Below are 25383 nucleotides of genomic sequence, written 5' to 3'. Positions count from 1 at the left end.
CAACAGCAAGTCCAGTTAACCTTTCTTTAAAATATGAGTAAGAATGGACTTCTAATATATCCATGTATATTATGCAAAGAATAAATTTAGGGTCAACCTGGTCCCTACAACTGGCAACAAAAGTAGAATATAAAATACTTAGTGTCTCCTCCTGAATAACCAGATCAGTGGCAAACAGGTTAGAGGACTAACCTCCTTGTAACAGGAAAATCGGGAACTGAAATGTGTGTTCCATTTGGAAAGCCAGTAGAAATCAGAAATACATAGATATTGATATATAGATATAATACACATATATAGCTATTACAGGCATTCTAAATAGGAATTGGGGAAAGTCAGGTTATTTAGGCCAATAATTTTGGAGTCTCAGATCTTTTAAAAAATAAGTAATATTTGCCATAGCTACATGGAGAATCCAAGAGAAAATAAAAGAAAATAAGTGAAGTTCCAGTCTATATAGAACAATCTGATTTTAAACAACTGGAATTTGAAAATGTGAGATGTATATTTCAGATTATCAAAGACATATTTTCCTTAATTAAAAAAGACCATCTTTTTAATTTTCACACCATGAATACTTTTTGTAGTAAAATTATATTTCTTAACACAATACTATTTATTCAGAACAATGAAAATGGTGATATTTACATTAAATAAATAATTCAGATGATTGAACCACTACATTTTCAAAGAATTAAAACGTAATAAATTACACACAATGCTAAGCCACCATTGAAAATATTTTCATCATTCTTGAAGGATTATAGTTTTTTCTAGGAGGTACTATAAAAAACACTATAAACATCAATTACTATTGTGCAAATTATAGAGAAAATTATTTTGCTTAGATTCTGTTCTTAACCAGATTCCTTCTCAAGTGATAATTTTCTTCTTATATTTATTTTTGTTTATGATGAACTTGATCACCCTCTTTATTAAGTAAACGGTTCTGACAAATTTTTCTTTAAATGTGCGGTAAACCAACCTAAGGAATGATAGTTGTGAGAACCTCTTAGTACTTTTTCTTTATTCCTTGAGGAAGCCAAATTTGCTCTCTATCAATCACCTGAGTCCCTCGATTTTATGTCCTAAATAAGTTGGGGGGCTGCTTGGTCCAGATAGTAGCCATATGCAACTTACAAGAAACATAAATATTATAGTAATAACTATAAATAGTCAATGCTGCTTTAATACAGGTATAGATATTTTTATTAAAATATATTGGACCCTTTAATTGTGAATTTTTCAAAAATTCCTCCTGTTATTGATCTCATTTCACTCCATTGTGAAAAGAGCACATTTTAAATGTTTTCACCATAAAACATAAGTATGTGAGGTGATGGGTTTGCTAATTAGCCTTACTTAGTCATTCCACATTGTAAACATACATCAAAATATCACATTGTACTCTACAAATATATACAATTACTACGTCAATTACAATTTAAAAAATATTGTAATTGTATGTAAATTTCAGAAATTAAATATATTTTCATTATTTAAAGAAAATACGGTAAATTGTTTTGTAATATAAGTTATATGTATTTTACTTTATTAGTCTGAATTATTTTTCAGATTTTCTTAGAGTCAAGAAAATCTATTTTGAAAATGAGAAAAAAGTTCAAGATTTTATTGATTATTTATCCTGGTATTTAGGCATAAGCCACTCTTATTTTTACATATTTTATCTTTAAAAAAAATTGGTCACTACTGTTTTTAAAAATGTGAAATGAGTATTTTGAATACTGATTTTATCAGACATATACCATCTGTCGATGTGTGAAGACAAATATTAATTATTTAATACTGGAGCAGATGATCATAATTAAGATAAAATGAAAATCAATGTTTGGGAACATTTTTAACCCCTTACAAACAGGTGTTAAATCCTTTGAGTTCTTCATTGTTTCTGTACAATGAATAGTGGTACTTTAATCAAAACCGAGTTAGAACACACTAACAGTTTTAAGATACTTTTAAGATGTGAAATATAATGTATCTTCAACCTCTAATAGGAAAGAAAATTTATAAAAAGAGCACATTAAGATAACACAATTTTTAAGGATAGAGTACAGTAGGACAGAAGACAACAAACATATTAAGATGAAATACCTGGTATATATGAAATTGCAAATACATTTCTTCCAAATGATGAATGCTTAATCTCTCTCACAAATTCTTTGGTGTCAGTTTTAAAACACTGGATCCGACCATTTTCCCGGTCTGCCACACATAATTGGCCCAAAGGAGGCACAAGAGCCAAGCTATGAGGAACAGTGAACTGGCCTGGCAGAGGACTGCTCCCTGAAGACCCTGCAGAACAAAAAAAAGCCTTAGATACACAATTTTAAAAATCACCCAAAGTTTGACTCTCCAGTATGTTTCTAAATTCATGATAGTAAACCATTAAATGCCTGGAGCCAGGGGAAAGATAAGGTAAAGCAGTTTATAAGTTTATTTTATAATGTCTTTTATCGACAAACACATTACAGATTTTCTCCCTATTTGGACAGTTGTTTGGCGGATACATTATTTTCCTTATAAGACTCTGTGTGTGTGTGTGTGTGTGTGTGTGAGACAAGCTAACTGGATGCATACAATGACCCAGGTTACAATGACCCTGTAGGGGACAATGACAGCTTAAAGAATGTGAGTGGTGGCCAATATTTAGTTCCCAGTGATACTGGCTAAGAATTACAATTGGAGATTAAGAGTCTTATTGGGTACCTTCTCCCCACTGTGTGATGAACTTTCCACTTGGTGAAAACTGCACAATCCTGCTGTTGCAGTAACCATCTGATACATAAATGGCTCCAGTGCCTGGATCCACAGCCACATCAGTGGGTTGACAGAAGTGATTCTGGTCACTGCCTGGTTGCATGCTCCTTCCCAGGATTAATATAGGGCCTTCTTTATTGTTTGGATCCAGTTTGAACACCTTTTTAAAAAGGAACAAAAGCCTTACCTACTTTTCATGGTTATTAGTGACTTACACCCACATGACTAAGACCACTTTCACAAGCAATTGGAGTAGAAGCTCCCAGAGACTTATTTAAAAGAAGGTATTAATACTTTTTAGAACTGAATGGGATCCTAGAAATCATCTGGTCTGGTTCCTTCATTTGATAATAAAGCCTATGAAGATTAAATGATTTGCTCAAGGTCACGCGGTTAATTAGTGGTCAATGGAGACTAGTACATGGATACCCAGTTCTGTCCACCCCGATGTTTCCTTTTTGTCTTTCCTTAGATAATACTACAATGCACTCCAGATAATACATGAGCAATAAATGTTTACCGAGACGATGTTTTCCAAGTTATTTGCCACCTATTCATGAAAAGCATATTACACTTGATATAACTTCTTTTAAAAATAACATAAATTTGACTTTTTATACATAAATATACATTTACTAGAGGCCTAGCCTCAATTTACAGAAGATTAGGGTAGTTTAAGAAAAAAACATAGAAACATAAGTGAAAAAATAGAAATAAGACTTAGGGCCAGACACGATGGCCACATCTGTAATTACAGCACTTTGCAAGGCAGAGGCAGGTGGATTGCATGAGTCCAGGAATTCAAGACCAGCCTGGGCAACCTGGCAAAATCCCATCTCTACAAAAAATTTTAAAAAATTAGCCAAGTATGCTGGTATGTGACTGTGGTCCCAGATACTTGGGAGGCTAAGGTGGGAGGATCACCTCAGCCTGGGAGGTGGAGGCTGCAGTGAGCCAAGATCGTGCCACTGCACTCCAGCCTGAGGGACAGAGTGAGACCCTGTCTCAAACAACAACAACAATAACAACAGTTAGGAACAGAGGAAATAAAGGCAAATACAGACAGTTAAGAAAATGGTTGGGAGGGCCCATGTAGTTATTTGAGTGAAGCTTCACATCTGGTCCAAGGGACAAGTGTGACTTCATCATTTACATACTAGCTTTTCCTAGCATTGAGTTCTAAGAGAAATATTTCAGATGTGGATTGTTATAGACTGAATGTTTGTGTCTCAAATCCAAATTCACATGTTGAAATCCTAACCCCCAATATGATGGTAATATGAAGCAGGGCCTTTGGGAGGTAATCAGGACAAAAGGGTAGAGTTCTCATGAATGGGATTAGTGCCATAAGAAGAGATAACAGAGATTACTGTCACTCTATCTCTCGGCCATGCAAGGATACTATGAGAAATTAGCAGCCTATAACCCAGAAGAGGGCCCTCACTAGAACTCAACCATGCTGGCACCCTATTCTTGAACTTCCAGACTCCAGACCTGTGAGAAACAAATTTCTGTTGTTTATAAGCCACCAAGACTATAGTACTTTGTTATAACATGCTGAACTAAGACATGGCTGCTGTATTTTCTTGTTATAACTTACTGGGTGACAGAAGAAAAAACAAACAAAAAACCCATACAACTCCAGAGCTCTTCAAAAGCATAACTCTGTTAGCTTCTAATTTGAATATTACCAAAAGGAAGACTACCTGATGGAGAGCCACATCTGTGACCCAATAATTCCCATCTTTATCTATACTCAAGCCATGTGGCAAGTAAAACCTGCAAAATAAAAATATCTGTGTTAATTACACATTTACTCTCAAGACATATGTGACAGAAATTTTTCTAAATCTGTAAAGACAATGCAAAGTTATAAATTGATAAATGTATACTTGCATTATTATAGAAAAGAACAAAATGAATTGTTAATAAAAATACTGTTATAATGAGATCTCCTTGTGACAAACCTTAGGTAGTATTTAATAGTATTAAAATTTATAAATTAAGCCTACATATAAATTACAAATATTTATTATAAAGTATGGTATATTAGAGAAAACAGTATCAGTTTAAAAACAGGTTCTGAGGTCATAAATATTAACATCTTACAAATATGTATAAAACTGTCTTAAGAAACATAAATGGATTGATATAGTTTGAGGTTAAAACATGTTGCAAGGAAATGTAATGTATTAATATAAACTATTAGACATATAACTCAAAAGCTTTAAAGAGTGCCTATTAAAGACAATAAAACCCACAGCACATAACCTTCAGCCAACATGGGCCGTGAATATCTAAGCAAAGTGAAATAGTGAGCTAGATAAACATGAGAGAAGGTTAATCCGGCAAATCAATCTTAATGATCTGGGTAAGGAACTTGGACTGAGCTAACAGACACATGGACAATACATTGAGGTGGTTTGGTCCAATGATATCCCACAATCCAATAGCTCTGTTAGCTTGTAATCTTAGTGTAGTGTTGACAATACAGATTTTTTTTTCATGAGCCATAACTGTAACACTCTGATTTTGACTAATTAGCTGAACTAGATCCCTGTTTTGACAATTGAATGTGAGGATTATGATTTGCTTTCAAACAGATACTCCACTGATGGCCGAGTTGATTTAGCAGTATTTGTTCTGCCTTCCCCTTAATTCCTTTCTGGAATGAGGGTGCTTCTGGTTAATAAATAGAGCACCAGTGAAACAGGTTCAAACATTTCACCCCTGACACACAATCTTGAGAATGCTGTTAAAAAATTCTAAGCATCATTATTATCATCTCCACAAGCAGCTGCACTCAAAACGGTGGCTATCTACCTTGGGAAGAAGCTAGCTTTCCCCGTGCTTAAGCAGATGGAGAAGGGTATAATTCCTGAAGCTGTCAGGTTACAATGGTTCAGGAGATCTGTAAGCAAGTGCCTCCCTCACTTCCTTCAATGACCATAAATATCAGTCAACTTTTTTTTTTTTTTTTTTGGCTGCCAAGTGCCATCTCGAAATAAGACTAAATAATCAGCAGTTTTCAAAGCCAAATTACATATGCATGATAAGGAATGCTAAAAATGACATTTGTTTAGTATTCACTTCGAGATGGAAAAAGAGAAGCTCTTTTTCTTAATGGTGATTACTTGATGAGTTTGGTTGTCCTGAAGAATTTTTCTGCTGAACAATTTTTTTGGATCATTAGATCTGGCTGAGCAGCAACTCACTTAATCAAGTATGTAAGATATATATTACATATGTAATATGTAACAAGCTTGACTACATATTAAAATCACCTGGGAACTTAAGATTATTAGCCCCACTCTATACAAAATCTAAATCTAATTTTTTAAAGGACAAATTGACAAATTTTAATTGTATACATTTATGGGGTACAATGTGATGTTATGACATATGTATACAATGTGGAGTGATTAAATCAAGCTAATGAACATATCCATCACCTCAAATACTTAACATTTTTTGAGGTGAGAACATTCCAAATATACTCATTTAGCAATTATGAAATAGGCAAGGACCTCAATAGACAGTTCTCAGAAGAAAACATATAAATGGCAAACAGATAAGTGAATCTAAATATTTTGAAGCTTCCGAGATGATTCTAATATTCAGTCAAGATTTAGAAACACCTATGTAGAAAATGAAAGATGGGATGGCCCAGTTACTTTTCTGCTTTCTTAAATGCAGTTATAGAAAACACTCGAATTTCAAGACTCTATGATACACTTTATACTCAATATATGTAGTACAAGTCTTAACAACATAAGTCATTTAACTCACAGATTTTTTCCACAGGACTGGAGTACTGCAGCATTATTTGGATCTATGACAAGAATAGTGTCTTCTTCAATTGGTCCGAGTCCTATTTGCTGGTAAACAAACTTGCTGTCAAACGAGCTAAACAAAAAGCATTAAATAGGAAATGAAACAATCATAAATTCCAATGAAATTGAGAAATGCAGACCATTCACTTAAGATTCTAAATACAAAATCAAAAGAGCTCAAATGTATTTGACTTCACTCTTTGACTGCCACATTTCAGTCATTTGGATTATAATATACCCCATTAACCTGTAGAACCATGCTACTCAGGGTGGTCAGTGGAACGGAACCACTGGCATTGCTGAGAAATGCAGTTTCAGACCTACTGGACCTGAATCCGCATTTTCACAAGACCCCTGGGTGGTTCCTATGCTCACTGGGGTTTGAGAAACATTGATCAAGAACTCTTTATGTAGCTGAAAAATTTCAAAAGCTCTTCAAAAGAGTATGCAGTCATTCAATAGACATTTTCTTTCATATTGCAAAAGAAAATATGACTTATTTGAACTTTGTTATTAATGATAATAATAGCTGGAAGAGCAATGATCAAAATGTTTGTTATTATACTTTAGGTACAACATGCAAATACATATTATAGAGACATAAAAGAGGATGTTCAAAGTATTTAAAAGTTACAAAACCGAATCTATCCTCAAGACAAAAATATGCTTAGAGGCATAAAACTTACCAAATAACAGCTATTCTATAACTACAAAATGAACAACTACGCAATAATTAATTAAAAAACTTAAGACAATTTCTGCTTTTAAACTCAGTACCTTTTAGATTATTATAAAATATTATGGACATATATTCATATATATATATACTTTCAAAATTCTATTTTAGATTATTATAAAATATGGACATATATTCATATATATAATTTCAAAATTCTATTTTAGATTATTATAAAATATTATGGACATATATTCATATATATATACTTTCAAAATTCTATTTCTATTTAAATTGTTAGTAATATAATTCCTTAAATTCACAATTATCACAGACATGGTACTTATTTCATTTTCTGTTTGGGAAATTATATGTCAACAGAGATGAATGACAAAGATAAGCTCTTCTAATCTAAGCTTCTGTAATATAGAAGTAAATGTATGAAACAACAAGAAACCAAGTTATCTTCTCAAAAAAGGATTGGATCAGTACATAGTTGAGGGGGGTGTGTGTACGTGTGTGTGGGGATGTGTATGTGTGTGTGTTTATAAATATACCTATCAAGTCAATAAATAACTTATGAATATTTCTGTAAAACAGAATTGCCTTTATAGCATCAGGCAAGGTTGTGAAAAAAGTGTTAATATTTTGTAGTTCAACTGTTTAAGCAAAAGAAGAATCTGAATAACATTAAATATTTGCTAAGATATTATATATTTGCAATTTGAGAAGGTAACAGACTGCTTGGATCTGTCATGAATCCATTGATCAGTTGGCTGCCATATTTATGGAACTTATGTAGAGTCCCAGTACTCTACATAAATAGGAGAACAAAAAAAAAATTCTTAAATTATATTCTTTGGCCATTAAAAAATACACCACACAATTATCTGAGCTACTTGACTGTTACAGTCTTTTGGGTATAGTTTTCCTGAAAGACAACAATAAGTCCCTGAAATAGTTCTTACTAATGATGCATTCAATTGAACACAAAATATTGATTCAGCTTTGTCAATCTAAAACTTCAGTAATACTCTTTATATATGCTATTATATGCAGTTAAAAACCACACAGTGGTATCTAGGAAAAAAACAAATAAATTTATGAAATGGAAGTATCATCATTAACAAAACAGATTTCATAAGATATTTATGGGGTCATTATCAAACTGAAATGTGAAATTTTATTAGATAGGAACCAATGTAAGAATACGCATAGTATTATTAAATTATGGGAGAATGGTAAAGGGAAAATATGAAGTCACTCTTGCTAGTATGAAACACCAAATAATTTATCCTATATCTGAAAGTCTATTTTAAATATGAATTTATTTACTAAAAACATCATAACTATTCCTCTGAAAAACATAGGTACTGGATTCAACCATTAATAATCTTTTATTTTTCCAAGTTGACTATAATAATGACTAACAAGTTCAGCACATCTGAGACTCAGTATATTGTAACCTTCACATTCATATGTAATAGGTTAAAGTTTCTTCATTCATTATCTCTTTTTAAGGTTTGATATGGTTCGGCTGTGTCCCCACCCAAGTCTTATCTTGAATTGTAGTTTACATAATCCCCATATGTCGTGGGAGGGACTTGGTGGAAAGTAACTGAATCATGGTGTGGTTACCCCCTTTCTGCTGTTCTCATGATAGTGAGTTCTCATGAGATCTGATAGTTTTATAAGGAGCTTTTCCCCCTTTTGCTCAGCACTTCTCCTTCTTGCCATCATGTGAAGAAGGACATATTTGCTTCCCCTTCTGAAGCAATCTGCCTGATTATAAGTTTCCTGAGGCTCCTCCAGCCATGCTGAACTGTAAGTCAATTAAACTTCTTTCCTTTATAAATTACCCAATCTTGGGTATGTCTTTATTAGCAATGTGAGAAGGAACTAATACAGGAAATTGGTACTAGAAATAGGGTGCTGCCATAAAGATACACAAAAATGTGGAAGCGACTTTGGAACTGGGTAATAGGCAGAAGTTAGGACAGTTTGGAGGGCTCAGAAGAAGACAGGAAGATGTCGGAAAGTTTGTAACTTTCTAGAGCCTTGTTGAATGGCTTTGATGAAAATGCTGATAGCGATATGAACAATGAAGTCCAGGCTGGGATGGTCTCAGATGGAGATGATAAGCTTGCTGGGAACTGGAATAAAGGTCAGTCTTGCTATGTTTTAGCAAAGAGACAGTTGGCATTTTGCCCCTGCCCTAGAGATTTGTGGAACTTTGAACTTAAGAGAGATGATTTAGGTGGAAGATGATCTGGTGGAAGAAATGTCTAAGCAGCAAAACGTTCAAAGTGTAACTTGAGTGCTCATAAGAGCATTCAGTTTTATTAATTCACAAAGATATGGTTTGAATTGGAACTTATGTTTAAAAGGGAAGCAGAGCATAAAGGTTTGGAAAATTTGCAGCCTGATGATGTGATAGAAAAGAAAAACCCATTTTCTGAGGAGAAATTCAAGCCAGCTGCAGAAATTTGCATAAGTAATGAGGAGCCAAAAGTTACTTGTCAAAACAATAGGGAAAATGTCTCCAGGGCATATGAGAGGTCTTCACAGCAGCCCCTTCCATCACAGACCCAGTGGCCCAGGAGGAAAAAATGGTTTGGCTAGGCCTAGGGCCTTGCTGCTCTGTGCAGCCTCAGGACTTGCTGCCTTGTGTCCTAGCTGTGGCTAAAAGAGGCCAAGGTATAGCTTGGGCCTTGGCTTCAGAGGGTGCAAGCCCCAAGCCTTGGCGGCTTCCATTTGGTGTTGAGCCTGTGGGTGCACAGAAGTCAAGAATTGAGGTTTGGGAACCTCTGCCTAGATTTCAGAAGATGTATGGAAATGCCTGGAGGTCCAGGAAGAAGTTTTCTGCAGGGAAGGAACCCTCATTGAGAACCTCTGCTAGGGCAGTGTGAAAGTGAAATGTGGGGTCAGAGTCCCCACAAAGAGTCTCCACTGGTGCACTGTCTAGTGGAGCTGTGAGAAGAGGGCCACCATTCTCCAGACCTTGGAATGTTAGATCCACCCGTGGCTTGCACCATGTGCCTGAAAAGGCAACAGACACTCAATGCCAACTGTGAAAGCAGCTGAGAGGGGGGATGTACACTGCTTAGCCACAGGGATGGAGCTGCCCAAGGCTGTGGGAGCCCACCTCTTACATCAGTGTGACCTGGATGTGAGACATGCAGTCAAAGGATATCATTTTGGAGCTCTAAGATTTGACTGCCCTGCTGGATTTTGGACTTGGATGGGGCCTGTAGCCTCTTCATTTTGGCTGAATTCTCCCATTTGGGAGGGACCTGGTAGAAAGTAATTGAATCATGGGGGTGGCTACCCCATGCTGCTGTTTTCTGATAGTCAGCAGGTTCTCATGAGATCTGGTGGTTTTATAACGGGCTTTTCCCACTTCTGCTCAGCACTTCTTCCTGCCATCATGTGAAGGACGTGTTTGCTTCCCCTTCTGCCTCATTGTAAGTTTCCTGAGGCTTCACCAGCCATGCTGAACTGTGAGTCAATTAAACCTCTTTCCTTTACAAATTACCCAGTCTCAAGTATGTGTTTATTAGCAGCATGAGAAGGAACTAATACAAGGTTTAAGTCTCACATTCCTCATTATTCAGAAACATTTCAGTGCTTTGTAAAGGGACAATGGCAATCTAAATAATGTGAAAATTATGCTTCTGCTATTAAGAGTTAAAACCTTTCCCCCTCTTTTTTTAAATGGAAATTTTAATTAAGATAATTGTAGATGCATATTCAGTTGTAAGAAACAAAAACAATTCTGTGTGCACTTTACCCAGTTTCTCCATTTTGCAAAACTATATATAACATCACTACATATAATAAAAGTATATATAATATTTTCATTTATTCTTAGTTTATTTCCTTGGAATATACTAGTACATTACTTTTCTACCCCATCCCGACCTATGGAATATGGAAAGTTACCGATTCATAATTCCAATTCATAATTCTTGCCAAGTGCTATCTACTTTATATGTAGACTGTGAGTTCTGACTCACCATTGACAGCTAATAATAGTGGCAGTCCAAATGCCTATTATATATCCTCGTATTAGACCTCAGCACACATAATTCCACATCTTCCCCTCTCTGCAGAATGACAAACCATTAGGGAAACCTGATATATTTACTTGCCCCCATGGTTTCTCCAAGAATGGGATGCAGTATTTCTGTAAGATAACTGCCCCTTTGATCTGTCTTGTTATTCATGTAAATATTCACCATCATTCCTAAATCTCTGGCCATATTATTTTAGGAAATAGCACTCCTACAATTTATTGATAAGGAGAAAGTAAAAAGGTTTCCCTCCCTCTCCAGGAGCATACACTGAACTTCTGTAACTTAAAGCATTTCTTATAGCTCCAGATTATTTCTCTAGATGCTCAAATATTTCAAAGTGTAAACTATAGGTTAAATTACTCACTGACAGCCATGTAAGATCAGAGTCACAGACCTCAAATGCTGGGCTTGGCTTCCAAGAAAACAAGCTGCATTAAGGAAGAAATATAAATAACAGACCCACAGTCCTTGTGCCAGTCAGGTCAAATGAAAATGTTGCAGCTGAGGAGTAGGTAAGTGAAAAACATCCTCTATCAATGGCATTGTTCTGCACTGCACACAAATGTAGAAAAAAATGTATCAAGTAATTGATATTGTGCTGCCACAAACACTGTTTGTGTATGGGCATTTATATTCATAATATAGAACTTTCAAGTTTCCAGGGGTGGCAGCAAATAGTAAAATTAACTAATTTGAGGATCATCTAATTTTATTTCATTATCCACTTTTTGGTGTTGTAACAGAAAATTTTGACAAAGCAAATGAAGGAATGGGAAGAAAGATAGCAAATGAAGGAATGGGAAGAAAAATAAGGAACAAACAAAATAAGACAAAGTAAGTAAATCAGAGTAATTTTTTTTTTTTTTTTGAGACAGGGTCTCTGTCGCCCAGGTTGGAGTGCAGTGGCATGATCACAGCTCATGGGAGCCTCAACCTCCCAGACTCATGTGATCCTCTCATCTCAGCCTCCTGAGTGTAGCTGGGACCACAGGTGCACACCACCATGCCTAGCTAATTTATTTTTATTTTTTGTAGAGATGGGGGTCTCCCTATATTGACCAGGCTGATCTTGAACTTCTGGGCTCAAGCAGTTCTCCCAACTCCACCTCCCAAAGTTCAGATATTTACAACTAAAAGTTGGATCCTTAAAAAAAATCATCTTGCAACATATCAAGATATCTTTCCCAGTATCTTATTACAATGTAACAACTAATTATCTGGGTCTTTTTAGGTTTCACTTGCTATCACAAATTACACTCATGTCATCTATATGTATAAAGGGCATTTTATGTTTGCTTAATAGCTACTTTTCCATAGCTTTATGATTATTATTCATATTATTACTATACTTCCACTGTTAAGAATATCAGTGATAACGCAAATTCTAGAATTTACTGATTAGAGAATCTGTTCATTTAACTACCATCCCTCAAAAACAAAGTAAAACATGACACAAAGCTAACAAAACATAACAAAATCCAAAGATAAAACACTCTACTTATATATACAGCTCATTTAAATGTAGTAATTTACTTCCGTAATGTAAATAACAAATAAGAAAAACCCAGAATTCTTAGGAAGAATGTAGCTTTAAAGGAATTAATCACTACATAATAGGTCTGATCAGTTCATTTAAAATCATTGTGATGTTTTTTTAACAGGTATCTATATGTTTAAACTGGCAGCATCAAGGGACATTCATTTACTCAGATGATTGGTTGACCAGTCCTAATCTTTAACTTGGGATGGCTGGAGCTTCATGGAACTAACAGCTGGTCCCTGACGGTTACACAGGGCAAATAATAAAATAAATTGACATCTTTTCTCAAATGAGAAAATCACAGTGCCCCTCCAAACACACATGTTAAACTTGCTAAGTAAGTAGTTTATAAACTCTTGTAATTCAAAGAAAGGTATCCCTTGAACAGTTCACAAATGGCTGTCAGATTATAGAGCTGGATACACCGTTGCTATAGCAAACTGCTTATTTAGTGTTCTAAAGCAGCTACTCCACATTATTTGCTGCAGAGAGGTCTTTATTTCAACCACATTTAACTTTTTACAGGATATAATAATACCCTGAACATTTCACACAGTGCCTGGAGCACTTTTGATTTTTCTTTGTTTCTCTGGAAAAGCACTCAGTTGAAAAGACTGAACTGTGGCCTATGGGCTGGAATTCATCAGTTCTTTATTTTAGCAGTTTGAATTCTCCATTAATGATTTTTCACATTAGCAGCTAATCAAACAGTTTAGATAAGGCTGGGAAGAAATGCTTTGCTATATTCACACACAAAAAAGAGCTAGAGTAAGGAGAAAATAAAATTCTATGTCATGAATAAAAATTAAGGGAATTCAAATTAAATAATAGCAACTGAAGGAAGATATGAAATATAATATAATTATATAAATCAAGAAGCTAGAGAAATAACTGTAGGTTTTCATGCAAGAATGTAAGTGAAAATGTAACCTCAATGTTAGAAAAGCAAAGATATACAAAGGCCAGAGATTCTCGATGGAATATAACTTAATATTATGTTAAAAACACTTACTTCTGAAAATAGACACATTGTAAAAAGTCTCTGTGAGGCAGGAAAAGAGATGGGCAGACAAAAAAAAAAATTCAGTATGACTATTTAGTGCCATTTTGGGCCTAGAACTATAAATACCACAAATAGATATGAAGAGAAAAAAGAACTAGGTATCATACATCCAGGCTCTGGATTCTATTCAGTCAATAAGGCCACTGGGGACAAGTGACTTAACAAGGTGCATTTTGTTACTTAACAGTATGAGATAGTTATTAAAGCCCTCACTTTTTAGGCAAGCGACTGAGAATCAGGGAGTTCAAACGTCTTGATGCAAGTCTCAAAAACAGGAAATGGTAACCAAGATTCAAATCCAGGCCTCCTATCTTCAAAAAAATGTGATTTTCTCTTACTAGGATTGACCTGACTGAATTGGTAAATCTCCCACAAGTTATCAAATTCAATGTGTACTGTAGAAGAGATGGAAGAATAGTCAAATAACCAAGAAGAACTAGAAAAAATAGCATAAAACTGGAAGAAAAAGGCTCCAGTAATGTGTGAAATGGCGATATGAGAAAGATAGAACACTGAAACATTCTTTTTTGTAGAACCCCTTAGTTTTCCCTCAGACATGACGGTACTAAGGTAACAGACACTTTTGAGTTCTGTTCTCCAGGGCCAGTTAAACCCTAAGATAGGAAAAAAATTGCAGATGTTGAAGCATAACCCAGGCAGATATCTTAACTGAGGCTCCAGAAAACTAGCAAAGCAAATCTTGAACTGATTTTTCTACAAGTTAGGAAGCAGACAGATTTCTAAAACAATAGATCTTGGCAAAAGTCCATAAAGTATTGATAAAGAGATGGTTTGTGAGCTATCTGGGGGAAGGAGGGAAGAAGATTCCTAGAAGACTATGAGTTTTCTACAAACGAAACTTGCAAAACCAACCATTCAGCTATTCAAATTTTATAAACATCATCTATGAAGATATAAAAGGCATGCTTATCAAAGAGATCTAATACAAAGCTGGGAGAACTAACACAAATTCTCTGGCTAATTAAGATTAAAACAATGTCTGTAAATTGAAACAATGCTAAATGTAATAAAGTGGAACATAATTGGAATAAAGCCCTGAATTCAATATTTTTAAAACACTGCATAAGCATAAACTTCCAGTAAAAATATCAGCACAATTTTTGACATATATTTGGAGATTTTCATAGATTACAAATTCTACATAAGGCAACACAGTGATATAACTGCTAAAAAAAGGGAATACAATTCTCTTATACTAACAGATATGTAGAATACACATCAAGGGAACTAATTGTAACACTGATCAAATAATATATGAGGTATTGTGACCACTTCTGGGTGAAACACTTTAAAGGGGAGAGAAACCAAAATTTCTTCAGTTGAAATAAATCATGTCAGCATGAGGACTGGTTGAGAGCTTGCAGAATATTCAGTTTGCAAAAGATAAGGCTTTCTTCAAATATGCAAATAATTGACATGGATAAATGGGAATAAATTCATCCTGTATTACTAAAAGGTGAAGTTATAGGACTCAGATTTAGGTAAAATAATGAAGAACTTTATAACATCTAGATGGGTCCCATAATTGGAAAGCATGTCTCATATCTAGGGAATTTCTTAGCATTAAAAAAATTCAAGCACTGGATGATGGTTGAAGTTGCTGTAGAAGAGATGTATACATTAGGTGGGAGGCTGGAGATAAGCTCTCTGATGGACACTTGCTGTTTTGGGAGTACATGTTTATTGTTGCATTTTGTGATAATGAAACCTTACCTTTTTCTAGTTGACCCAACATTTTGAGCTCCACTGTCAGCCCATTGCTTCAGATAATGTTAACGCTACTCCCACATTTTGTGAGTAGAACAAAAGACACAGGCTAAGCCACAGACTCAATTTATTCCTCTGCCCAAAATAACTGCTTTAATGTGCAATGAGACATGATCTAGGTCAGACCAAGGAATGCTACAAAGACTAATTTTAGTGAGTTTATGTTGACTTATCAGGCATATGGACTATCTCTTCTGTGACATTAGGATGACAATGTGAATTGAACCTGCAAATGGAGAGGAGCAACAGAATGAATCAAGGACTGGAAATGGAGCCACCCTACAGAAAAATGAGCTGTAAAATAGATCCTGATGATGTAATTGGGCTACTATATTCCTTGAAGTTTTCACTTATACAAATAATTTTATCTTTTCCTAAGTTAGTTTGTATTGAGTTTTCTCTCTTATTTGTAACAGAAAGAATCTGAAGTCATACTACTTCCAAGATCCCTTCCACCTCCATGTGAAGAAATGATAAATGAAATAAGTAATACAACTTCTAACATCTGTAAGTTAGGGGCAAGACCCATAGTTAAGTTAAGTGGGTATACAATGTGAGTTCTGCATAGTACACCCCAACCATAGCTCAGGTACATGAAAGAAAGGCCAAGAAGCACTTTGAGTGGGGTGGCGATTTTAAGACAGAAACTCAGGAACAGCTATTACTGAGGCAAAAGCTACCCAGTTCCTGCTGGGAAGCATTTAAACTTTAAAGAGCTCTAGCTGCCATGCTGCCCTAACACCAGGGCAGACAAGAGACTCTTTAAAGTTTCATTACACTCTGCTGGCAATAGGCATTTCTTATTTCAGCTAGAAGAGAAGCAATATTGAAGTAAGGGAGAAAAATGGAAATCAAATTGAGAAAGGGAGTGACTATCATCTTTCAGGAGGTCAGAGGTTTATCATCACAATTTTGGTTGCCACGTATATTTAGTGTGTTTAAGTCAAAGAATAAGGGCTGATCAGGGTTACCCGGTGGGAATGAGGAATAATAGTACTTATAAAGACAGCTGATGCAATGATATTAAAGGAGATTTGGGTACTGAGTATTAATTAGGAATTATTATTAACTCCAAGTACTGTCTGATATTTAAAGAATAATCACATCTTATGAACTATGGGATATAATGTGCTTCAATTTGATTTAGAATATGCCCTGGTCTTATAGAACCTACAATTTTGTGAACCTCAGAAATACCAGAATGGGAAAGATTTCAAGGAAAATTAATACAGGATTTGTCACTATCAAACAGTAGTAACAAGAAGAATGAAGTTTCCAACTAATTTTTAATTAGTATTGTCCCTCACCTGTACATCATAAATTCCACAGGAAGGTGCTTTTTCTTTGTATAATCCTTGGATTTTTAATGAAGGACAAAAAAAAAACCGATATACTTCATCCAATTTATAGAATGTGACTTAGGAATGATGGTCATGCATTACCATTCAAAGAATGGAGCCTGAATCTAATTTGTTCTTTGAACTAATCCAAATTTATTTTCCTAAAAAATAACTAACAGAGTAATCTACTTCTAATTCTACTCAGAGAGCTGAGTGCCAGAAAAGAATTTCCTTACAACCATGGATTGCAAAGTCTGCTAGGGGCAACAGGCAATACCAGGAAGGGAGAAGGAAAGAGAGAGAAAAAATAGTTTTATATCTGAAAGACAAAGATGAAGAAGAGCGAAGAAACAGAGATTTAGTGAGTAAAATCAGCAGTTTTCTCTGAAGACATCTTGCATGTTCAACTGTACCCCTTTGTAGATGCCATTTATCAGGGCAAATACTCTGGGGCTTTGCCAATGAAACCAGAATCTATTTCCACAGGATCCTGGTGACCTAGATGCTAGCACAGCCAGATAAGCCACAGAAAATGCTCTTAGGTGGTTCCTGTTTCATAGTCTTACTTCATCTCCCACCCTAAACTGGACTTCACAGATCCCTTTTTCTATTAAACTATTCCAGTCTCTGCTGTTTACTTGGAAATGAATATCACATTAAAATGGAAAATTGGCCTTTGTCCAATTTAGCTTTAGTTAGCTGAAACAGTATCAATGGGAGAAAATGATGCTGTAATTTCCTCCTCTGGTAAAATATGGCTAGAAATCCATGCAGAAAATGTAGCAATATTCATTAAAATGAAGAATATGCTACCATGAATAGTAATAGTTTGCTTTTAAAAGCATTTGTTAAAATACTATTAGATGTTCAATAATGACTAAGACGATGTAACAGAGACATATGAATGAGAATGTTGAGTTTGATTATTTACTTTGAACTCTGAAGTGATCTTTTTCAGATTCCATTTTCAAGTATGACAACTGGAAAGGAAAATTAAACAGTAACAATGCTACCAATGTATTCTGAAATGTTGATTGAATTTCATCTTCAACTGCACAAGGAATATTAGACATATGCATATGTGACAGAACCAGGTTTAACATAAATTTAATCAACATCTCTGAAACTGGAGAAAACCAATTGAACTATACATGTAGATCCTCAATTTTCCAAATGAGACCCCATAGTTATACGTATGAAAAGAGAAGATACATTAGATGTAATTGATAAAAGATCTTATAATTTATCTCCCTATGTAAATTTGTATTGAAATAAATGAATAATGGATATTCAGTACTTAAAAGAATTAAAATAACCTGCTAAATTGTGGGGTTTAGCTTTTAAAAATTGTTTAGCTAAATTGTGGGGCAAGCTTTTAAAAATATAATCATGAACATGCTTACAATTCTATTAAAAGCAGTATCATAAAGTGGCTAAGTGGGCCAACTCTGGAGTTAGATGGGAAGCAACTGAAGCCTGGCTTTGCCACTTGCTAATTTGGGCACAATACTTAACTTCTCTTGGTTTCTACATCTGTAAAACCTGAATGATGATGGTAACTCAGAGAAAACACTCAATAACCATTCTATGTTTTTACTAAAAATCCCTCTAAGGAGGTAGGAAAGGAAAATCCAGAGGATAAAGCAGGAGTAATAGACAGTCCTAGAGTTATTCTTAAGCCTTTGATGCTCATGAAAAGAGCAAATTTGAGTAATAAAATTAGTCTATATTAAAACCTGAAGGCCAAGTTACTATTTCTTCACATGTAGCGGCCAAACTGCCCCAACCACACTGTGGTTGGTCTTGGCATAGTTCTGCACCCAGGATGTGAAAATAACAAAAGTGCATTATTATAGTCAACCAGCAACCTTTCTTAGTTGATCACTTATCATAAGCACTCTCCTTGAAGTCTTGAACATTTTCACTAAGGTACTGACTTAACTATCTTTAATGTTATAGATAGATAACAGGAGGGAGCAAAATGATAAGTGGGTAGAATCAGAGATTTTTACTGTCTTCTTTCCATAAACTATTTCGTGGAACTACTTTGTTTTAAAGCACACAAGACTTCCTCTCTGCTACTTACTACAGTCAGACATTAAAAGGACAAATATATTTTGCTCATAAAAATCAAATTCTAAAAAACCTTTATAGTTCTCTCACCATTATTCTTAGTTTAGTGAAAAAATTATGTACACTATTTTTATTTTCATTTGCTTATTGAAGAAAAAATATTACTTACTTTCCATCCCAGACATGGTCACCTCTGTGGAAAATCACCAGGTTATTCTTAGGGTCTAGAGCCACCCCAGAAACCTGGCCTGGCAACAAGTATACTCCAGGCCAATCCAGTGCCTCTTCCATGTGGAAATCTAAAAGATATATCCACACATTTAGTGTAAAAGGGAAAGGTCGAATTGCCTCGTGAGGATTCACAATAGTTACAAGAAGCTCATGCAATAACATCACTAGATGCAAAGAAACAAAAAAAGACAATCAAGCCGTGCTCTACATAAATTATACCACATGCACATTCCAAGTAGCTTTCTGAGGATGAAATGAAGTGACTGGGAACTTGCATTAGGACTGTTTTCTTTTCCTTTTGATAAGATGCTTGTAAAGCCAGCTAAAACTCAAATCATTAAAGGGTAAATTTGAGATGGCCTTCTTCTCAACAAGATTTATACTTTACTCTCTTTGGAAAATACGACAACATACATGGCATTTTAATACAAAGCTTGTAAATGTTTTAAATAAATAGGAAGAATGGGCAATAAGCCTGGCACTCTGTGTTCCTCTGTCCTTTTCCCTCATCTATCTATCTATCTATCTATCTATCTATCTATCTATCTATCTATCTATCTAATCTATCATCTCCTGAGTAAATTCTGGATATTCAATATAAAATAGCCCCCATAATAAACCATTCATTGATTACTCCTTGTTACACAGAACTAAGATATCAGTCTCATTCTCCTAATTTCAGTGATCCTATAAGAATAGGACTCTGTCTTTCACTGTTCATATTTGGTTTCCTAAAATGAGAGAAGAAAAAAATGACAGAAACTCTGTGACTGAATGATTTCCAAATTATTATTATTTCTGATCAGAATATATCTTCAGAGAATGTCTGGGTTTGTATGTGTGGGTGTTTTGAGACAGGGTCTCACTCTGTCATCCAGGCTGGAATGCAGTGGCACAGTCACAGCTCACTGCAGCCTCAACCTGCTGAGCTCAAGCAATCCTCCCACCTCGGTCTCCTGAGTAGCTGGCACAATAGGTGTGCACTACTATGTCCAGTTAATTGAAAAAAACAATTTATTCCAGAGATGGCATCTCACTGTGTTGCCCAGGATGGTCTCCAATTCCTGGGCTCAAGTGATCCTCCTGCCTCAGCCTCCCAAAGTGTGGGGATTATAGGTGTGAGCCACCACAGCCAGCCTCATTTGTGTTGATCCATTTTATAAACACGCTCACAGATAAAGGGGTACAATGTGTATATCTATACTAATTGAGGATATAGAGTTATGAAGATGACTATGAAAGCTATTGTATCAGCATTGATATTTCTGTCTCTCCCAAATTCTTCAACAAAGATTCTGAGAAGAAAAGCAGCAATTTGAGTCTCATTCTTCCTTGCCACTCTGAAGGATGTGGCCACATGCAGTGAAATCCTCAAAGACGGACATTAAAGACTGGGGGGAGAAAGAGAAGCTCAAAGCTTATATGATCAGCTATGAAAACTTGAGAGGATGCTTGTGTGAGAACAAGCACTTCAAAATAATTCTGTCAACTACAGAAAAGAAAAAGTACCTTTTCCCCCAAAATATTTTAAACTTTGTGCATTTAATTTTTTCTTTAATAAAAATTAACAAAACATAGCACAATAGGATGCCCAGATTAGTTCAACCTTTGCTGAAGCATCTTCTTTCCTTCCTTCCCTGCCTTCCCTTTTTTCTTTCTTTCTTTCTCTTTCCTCCTTTCTTTCTTTCCTTCTTTCTTTTCCCTTTCCTTTCCTTTCCCTTCCTTTTCTTTCCTCCCTTTCCCTTTCCTTTCCTTCTTTTTTTCTGAAGCATCTTCAACAACTATTCCCTAAGCATAATTTCTATGTAAGGTACTATGGTAGAATCTGGGAACACAAAGGAATAAAACGTGGTTTTTGGCCTTAGTAAATAAAAGGATATAATAGGGCTATAATAGGATAGAAATATGACAGAATAAAATGTTTTAAAAACCCAGGAACCCAATACTTATGACACAAAGTAGTACAGGAATATAGGAGAGGGCCCAGAATCCTTCCCAAGGCTAGGGCTGGGATAGGGTAGGATTAAGGTCTACTTGAAAGGTTTCCCATGGGAACAAACATTTGTGTATGCACTTACAGGTAAGGTGGAATTCATTAAGTGTAGAAGTTGGCAGAGAATATTTTGGTCAAAAAGAATAAAAGTGAGGATGTTTATAATTGCAGAATGTGTCTTAAGATTTTGTAAAATAGGAAAGGATACGTGTATATGTCGGGTGGAATGGGGGGCTGGGGACTGGATTAGTCCCTGAGATCTGATTTAGACTGGAAAATGTACTGATACCACATAAAGGAGGCTGGATTTAACAATGATCATATAGTGTGTAGCTGTGGTGTCTTGATTTCTACTGAAAATTTTGAGGCCCATTACAAGTACTTTATTAGCAGCAGTAAAGCACAGTCAGGGAATAATTTGCTTTGGAAATATTTTAGAGCATATGAAAATGTCATTGTCACTCATGTGTATTGTGATATGCCTTTTGGAGAGAAGGTGGGCAGAATTACAGCTGGTATGCCTGAATTTGCAAATAATCCTAGGTATAGAAGTGGATGTGAATGGAGCTGCTCAGATGAACAGTATCTATCATCTATCACCCTTGCTTGTCACAAAAGGGAGAACAATTGCAAACGGCTGCTACTGGCAATTGGCAGCCACTGAAGGTTTAGAAACATGTTTTATTGGTACAAAATAATTGTACATATTTATAGGGTACATGTGATATTTTGATACAAGCATGATCAAATCAGGGTATTTAGAATATACATCACCTTGAACACTTATCATTTCTTTGCATTAGAAACATTTCATATCTTCTTTTCTAGCTATTTTGAAATAGACAATATATTGTTGTTAACTATATTTACCCTGCTGTGCTATCAAACACTAAAAGTTATCTCATCTCTCTACATGTTGGTACCCATTAACCAACTTGTCTCCATTCCCCTCTTTCCCAGGCTCTGGTAACTATCATTCTATTCTCTACCTCCATGAGATCAACTTTTTAAGCTTCCACATATGAGTAAGAATATGGTATTTGTCTTTCTATTTTTGGCTTATTTCACTTAATATAATGACCTCCAGTTTCATACATGTTGCTGCAAATGACAGGATTCCATTCTTTTATGGTTGAATAGTATTCCATTGTGTACATACACCACCTTCTCTCTATCCATTCATCTGTTGATATATTCTTAGGTTGATCCCATATCTTGGCTACTGTAAATAGTATTGCAGTAAACATGGGGGTACAGTTATCCCTTTGATTGACTTCCTTTCCTTTGTGAAAAATGTCATTGGTATAATGATTGCATTAAATCTGTAGATTGTATTAATCTGTTTTCACACTGCTGATAAAGACATATCTGAGACTGGGTAATTTATAAAGAAAAAGAGGTTTAATGGACTTACAGTTCCACGTGGCTGGGGAGGCCTCCCAATCATGGTGGAAGGTGAAAGGCACATCTTACATGGTGGCAGACAAGAGAGAATGCAAGCCAAGCAAAAGGGATTTCCCCTTATAAAACCATCAGATCTTGTGAGACTTATTCACTACCACAAGAACAGTATGGGGGAAACTGATCCCATGATTCAATTACATCCCATTGGGTCCCTCCCATGACACATGGGAATTGTGGGAGCTACAATTCAAGATGAGGTTTGGGTGGGAACACAGCCAAACCATATCAGGTAGTATTGCCATTTTTACAATATGATTTTTTTCAGTCCATGAGCAGGAAATATTTTTCCATTTTTTTGGTGTCATTTTCAATTTCTTTCATCAGTGTTTTGTAGTTCTTCTTGAAGAGATCTTTCATCTCCTTGGTTAAATTTATTCATCAGTATTTTTTAAGCTATTGTAAATAGGACTGCTTTCTTGATTTCTTTTTCAGCTAGTTCATTATTGGTGTATAAAAATGCTACTGATTTTCATATGTTGAGATTTTGTGTCTTGAAACTTTACTGAATTACTTTATAAGTTCTAAGATTTTTCTTGGTGAAGTCTTAAGGTTTTTCTCTATATAAGATCACATCATCTGCAAAGAGGGACTAATCTGACTTCCTCTTTTCTGATTTGGGTGCCTTTTATTTCTTTTTCTTGCCTGACTGCTTTGGTTAGAACTTCTAGTACTATGTGGAATAAGAATGGTCAAAGTGGCCATCCTTGTCTTATTCCAGTTCTTAAAGGAAAGGCTTTCCTCTTTTCTCCATTCAGTATGATGTCAGCTGTGGGTTTGCTGTATAGGGACCTTATTATGTAGAAGTATATTCCTTCTATGCATAATTTATTGAGAGTTTTTGTCATGAAGAAAAATAGAATTTTAGCAAATGCTTTTTCTGCATCTATTGATATGATCATATGGTTTTTGTCCTTCATTCTGTTGATGTGCTGTATCACATTTTTTGATGTTGAACCATCCTCATATCCCAGCAATAAATTTCACTTGCTCATGATGCATTATATCTTTGATGTGTTTCTGAAGTTGGTTTGATAGTACTGTGTTGAGGATTTTGCATTTATGTTCATCAAAGATACAGGCTTGCTCTTTTCTTTTTTCACTGTATCCTTATCTGGTTTTGATATCAAGATAATGCTGGTTTCATAGAATAAATTAGGAGGAATTCCCTCTTCTTTCATGTTTTGGAATAGTTTGAAAAAATTGTTATTAGTTCTTTATAATTTTGGTAGAATTCAGCAGTACCATCTGGTCCTGGGCTTTTCTTTGATGGGAGATATTTTTTATTACTGATTCAATCTCATTACCTGTTATTGGTGTGTTCGGGTTTTCTATTTCTTTCTCGTTAAAGCTTGGTAGGTTATATGCATCCAGGGATTTATTCATTTCCTCTAGGTTTTCTAATTTATTAGCATACAATTGTTGAAAACTGTATGCTAATACAGTTTTCATACAGAAATCATTATATCTCTAATGATTCTTTATATTTCTGTGGTATTTGTTGCTATGTCACCTTTTTCATTTCTGATTTTATTTATTTGAATCTTCCCTCTTTTTCTTGATTAGTCTAGCTAGCAGTTTACTCATTTTGTTTATCTTTCAAAAAGCCAACTTTTTTTTCATTGACCTTTGTATTTTTTTAGTCTCTATTTCATTTAGTTCTGCTCTTTTTCTTTCCTTTTACTAATTTTGGGTTTGGTTTGTTCTGCTTCCTAGTTCTTTGAAGTGCATTGTTAAGTTGCTTATTTGACATCCTTCTACTCTTTGATGTAGGTATTTACTGCTATAAACTTCCCTCTTCGCACTGCTTTTGCTATATTCCATAGGTTTTGGTACATTGTGTTTCCATTTTCATTTGTTTCAAATTTTTTTTATTTCCTTCATAATTTCTTCACGGACCCAATAGTTGGGCATGAGCATGTTGTTTACTTTCCACGTATTTGTACAGCTTCCAAAGTTCTTCTTGTTATTGAATTCTAGTTTTTTCCTTTGTGGTCTAAGAAGATACTTGATATAATTTCTATTTTTAAAATTTTGTTGAGACTTGTTTTATGGCCTAACACATGGTCTATCCTGGAGAATGTTACATGTGCTGATAAAAAGAATGCGCATTCTCCAGCTGTTAGATAAAATGTTCTGTAAATGTCTGTTAGGCCAATTTGGTCTAAAGCGCAGTTTCAATCCAATGTTTATTTTCTGTCTGCATGTTCTGTCCGATGCTGACAATGGTTGAGGTCCCCAACCATTATTGTGTTGGAGTCTATCTCACCCTTTAGGTTAAATAATATTTCCTTTATATATCTCTGCGCTCCAGTGATGCATATGCATATATATTTAGAACTGGTATATCCTCTTGCTGAATTGATCTCTTTGTCATTATATAATGATCATCTTCATTGTTGTTGTTGTTTTTACAATTCTTAAAGTCTTATACAACTATAGCTACTTGTGCTTGTTTTTGTTTTTCATTTGCATGGAATATATTTTACCATCCCTTCACTTTCAGTCTTTATGCTACTTTACAGGTGAAG

The 25383-nt window shown here is 35.1% G+C and overlaps 1 protein-coding gene across 50 annotated transcripts in view; it reads right to left on the bottom strand.

Annotated features, from left to right (window-relative positions):
- Positions 1–25383, bottom strand: part of PAM (peptidylglycine alpha-amidating monooxygenase) — a 275240-nt gene that overhangs the window by 20017 nt on the left and 229840 nt on the right. For all 50 annotated transcript variants that reach the window (XM_054489035.2, XM_054489037.2, XM_054489041.2 and 47 more), the window contains 5 exons: positions 19337–19466; positions 6568–6684; positions 4485–4557; positions 2728–2938; positions 2113–2313 (listed from right to left, as the gene is read on the bottom strand). In XM_054489035.2, coding sequence (XP_054345010.1) covers positions 2113–2313; positions 2728–2938; positions 4485–4557; positions 6568–6684; positions 19337–19466 — 732 coding nt within the window. The remainder of the gene's footprint in view (positions 1–2112; positions 2314–2727; positions 2939–4484; positions 4558–6567; positions 6685–19336; positions 19467–25383) is intronic.

This window comes from Pongo pygmaeus, chromosome 4, assembly GCF_028885625.2.
Source record: "Pongo pygmaeus isolate AG05252 chromosome 4, NHGRI_mPonPyg2-v2.0_pri, whole genome shotgun sequence".
In the NCBI taxonomy this organism is placed as follows: Eukaryota; Metazoa; Chordata; class Mammalia; order Primates; family Hominidae; genus Pongo; species Pongo pygmaeus.
Note: the sequence above shows the minus strand (reverse complement) of the source record. Positions and strands in the feature narration are given on the sequence as shown.